This window comes from Anneissia japonica, unplaced genomic scaffold, assembly GCF_011630105.1.
Source record: "Anneissia japonica isolate Jap-2015-1 unplaced genomic scaffold, ASM1163010v1 scaffold25740_len10376_cov140, whole genome shotgun sequence".
Taxonomy (NCBI): domain Eukaryota; kingdom Metazoa; phylum Echinodermata; class Crinoidea; order Comatulida; family Comatulidae; genus Anneissia; species Anneissia japonica.
The window spans coordinates 1-3,172 of NW_022739114.1; the positions used below are offsets into that span (position 1 = coordinate 1).

Below are 3,172 nucleotides of genomic sequence, written 5' to 3' on the forward strand. Positions count from 1 at the left end.
TTTTTTAAGGAAAAAAAAAAAGACAAATATATTCAAGTGCGAGAGTGTAATTTCCGGCCATCTAGAGATGCCCTAATCATAAATTTTCTTACCTCAGCCCCAACCATGGTGGGGCTGAGGTGGGTGGTTCCTCTGTCTGTGAAAGTCCCTCCCTGGTTCACCTCTCTTTCGAATTCCTGGATCTGCCACTGTTGATTTATTATATAATTATTTTCGCTTATTTATAATGCGTCTATTGCGATTTTCACCTTATCCTCTCAAACAGTCCTAAGAACGTTCAGAGTGCGCTACTTCACAAGGGGATTTGACCCCGCCGGGGTCATACGTAATTCGCATAACGGCTCCCCCCCTTTCAAAATCCTGGCTACGTCCCTGATAAAGCTGATGATGAATTATAGAATATTATGTAAATGGTGATTACACTAGGAATTATTAAATGATTATATAATGATAACATATGACAATGGTGCATGGTACAATATTAGAGTACGATAGTGATAGGGATGATGATGATGAATTAGATTATTATTTCTAACTACTTTTGCAGTATTTTCGTTAGAAACTGCTTCAAGCGTCGTAAGTCACAATAATAATAATAATAATAATAAGAATAATAATAGTAACAACAATAATAATAATAATAATAATAATAATACTAATTGCTATACGTGGGTGACAGTAGTAAAAAACGCTATTAAGGGGACACAATTCTGTGAAACGACAGGCAATATATCTTCACTACAGCCAATCTCTATTAAGGGGACGCCCTTGTTAAAGGAGAAGGGGACACTTTCTGAGTGCGCCAACTGTCAAATAACCCCTATTAAGGGACCTCAAGGTGCCCAGAATTTGCACTCTCATACTTTTAAAATCTTACTGGTACTATATTTTTAAGGATAAACAATTATTTTTGTTATACAATTTAAGGGGTGTGATCACACCGTCTATACCCCTCTGCATCCGCCACTGACATCAGCACCTATTAGATATTAGTATTCATGCTACATCCACCTAATAGAAAGCTGTGGTTGTTATTTTCAGGACATTTCACATATATATTACACACATATTAATCACATTATAATATTTCAAACCATATGAAACTTTGATTTAATGGAAAGCTCAATATTTAAAAAAAAAAAGAATATTTGTTCATTATTGTTTCATAATGAAGCAATATTGGGAACATATCTATATTTAACTATTGTTTTAATTACATTTCTGCTGATTCAAATTATTGCTAAAAATTAGATATTTTACTGTAAATGATTCTATGTTAATAAAGTAGAACCCCTCATTAGGGACACTCCTTCAGGGGACACCCCTATTAAGGGGACACAATTCTGTGAAACGACAGGCAATATATCTTCACTACAGCCAATCTCTATTAAGGGGACGCCCCTGTTAAAGGAGAAGGGGACACTTTCTGAGTGCGCCAACTGTCAAATAACCCCTATTAAGGGACCTCAAGGTGCCCAGAATTTGCACTCTCATACTTTTAAAATCTTACTGGTACTATATTTTTAAGGATAAACAATTATTTTTGTTATATAATTTAAGGGGTGTGATCACACCGTCTACACCCCTCTGCATCCGCCACTGACATCAGCACCTATTACATATTAGTATTCATGCTACATCCACCTAATAGAAAGCTGTGGTTGTTATTTTCAGGACATTTCACATATATATTACACACATATTAATCACATTATAATATTTCAAACCATATGAAACTTTGATTTAATGGAAAGCTCAATATTAAAAAAAAAAAAGAATATTTGTTCATTATTGTTTCATAATGAAGCAATATTGGGAACATATCTATATTTAACTATTGTTTTAATTACATTCTGCTGATTCAAATTATTGCTAAAAATTAGATATTTTACTGTAAATGATTCTATGTTAATAAAAATAAAATTATAAAGAATGTATGTCATAGTTGTAGCTATTCAGGGGACAGCCCTATTAAGGGGACAAATATTTAGGTCCTGAAGGTGTCCTCTTAGGGGTTCAACTGTATACTGTACATTTGACAGAGATTTAGGCCTATAAATGTAATCGAATAAGCAGTTATCATCTGTTAGTAGCTTAGGCAATTGAATCACATACATCATTTGATTAGAGCGATATATTTTTTTCTTTTGTGCAAGTCACCCATCCTTGTTGTCATTCCTCTTTCATTCATATTTTTCATCTAATCTAGATTACATTTCAAATAAAATAAAAGTAACTAATATATACATGTGATACTTTTATCGAAGTTAAAGCTTTTTTTATTTTCAAAATATGTTTGAAAATGATATGCTGTTGGTGAATGAAGGGATTTTCTAAAAAATACTATAATATGAATATAGCATTATTTGAAATACGTTTTTTAATACACGCATAATAAATTAACACAATACAACTCCTATACAACCTGAATGAGAAATTTATTATAACTTTTTCTTTTACTCCTGGGATGACTGTACTATACATATTCTCAAATATGTATTTAATCATACAACAAAACGCTGAAGCATCCACAAAAAGTAAAACTAAAAATGTTTTGCGATAACATTTGCGATAACATCATTTGAATAGGGTGGTTTCTCATAATGGGTTAGAAACAAACTAGTCTTTCCTTTGCTGTCATTGCCTAATTTCACTGGTAATACAACAAAAACACCTTAATTAAGTATTTAATTATAGACCCGATTCCATCAAAGCCTATCACCGCTGATCAATTGTAGCCCTGCTCAAAACAACCATCGGACTAGATGACAAAGTTCCTCAATCCCACAATATTTAACTATACATGTCAATGCAATAGACAATAGTTGACTATACATTCTTTTATTCACACCTGCAAACAAGGAGGTTAATTCCAGTAAAACATATAAAAAACAATTTTTACTGAAGTCATGATGAAACAGTCAAAAGATTATGGTACCACAACAATTTCATCTTTTATTACTACGCTGTCAAGAATGTCTAAATAACATTTTAAAAAATACCAATAAATATTGCACACAATGAAAAGGTTATATAAAGAAATGCAAACAGTAAACAATTTAATCAGTGATCTAAATTGCATACTATTATAACAACATTTCTTAAAGACTATAAAGATTTAAGATGACTTTATAAATAATTGAATAATTATGATTTATATACATAATAAATA

At 31.7% G+C, this 3,172-nt stretch overlaps 1 protein-coding gene across 1 annotated transcript in view; it reads right to left on the reverse strand.

Annotated features, from left to right (window-relative positions):
* Nucleotides 1-2,419: 2,419 nt before the first annotated feature.
* The window catches only part of LOC117117858, a 6,526-nt gene continuing 5,773 nt past the window's right edge, over nucleotides 2,420-3,172 (reverse strand). The window contains exon 6 of the mRNA XM_033262331.1: nucleotides 2,420-2,851. Coding sequence (XP_033118222.1) covers nucleotides 2,846-2,851 — 6 coding nt within the window. The 3' untranslated portion in view covers nucleotides 2,420-2,845. The remainder of the gene's footprint in view (nucleotides 2,852-3,172) is intronic.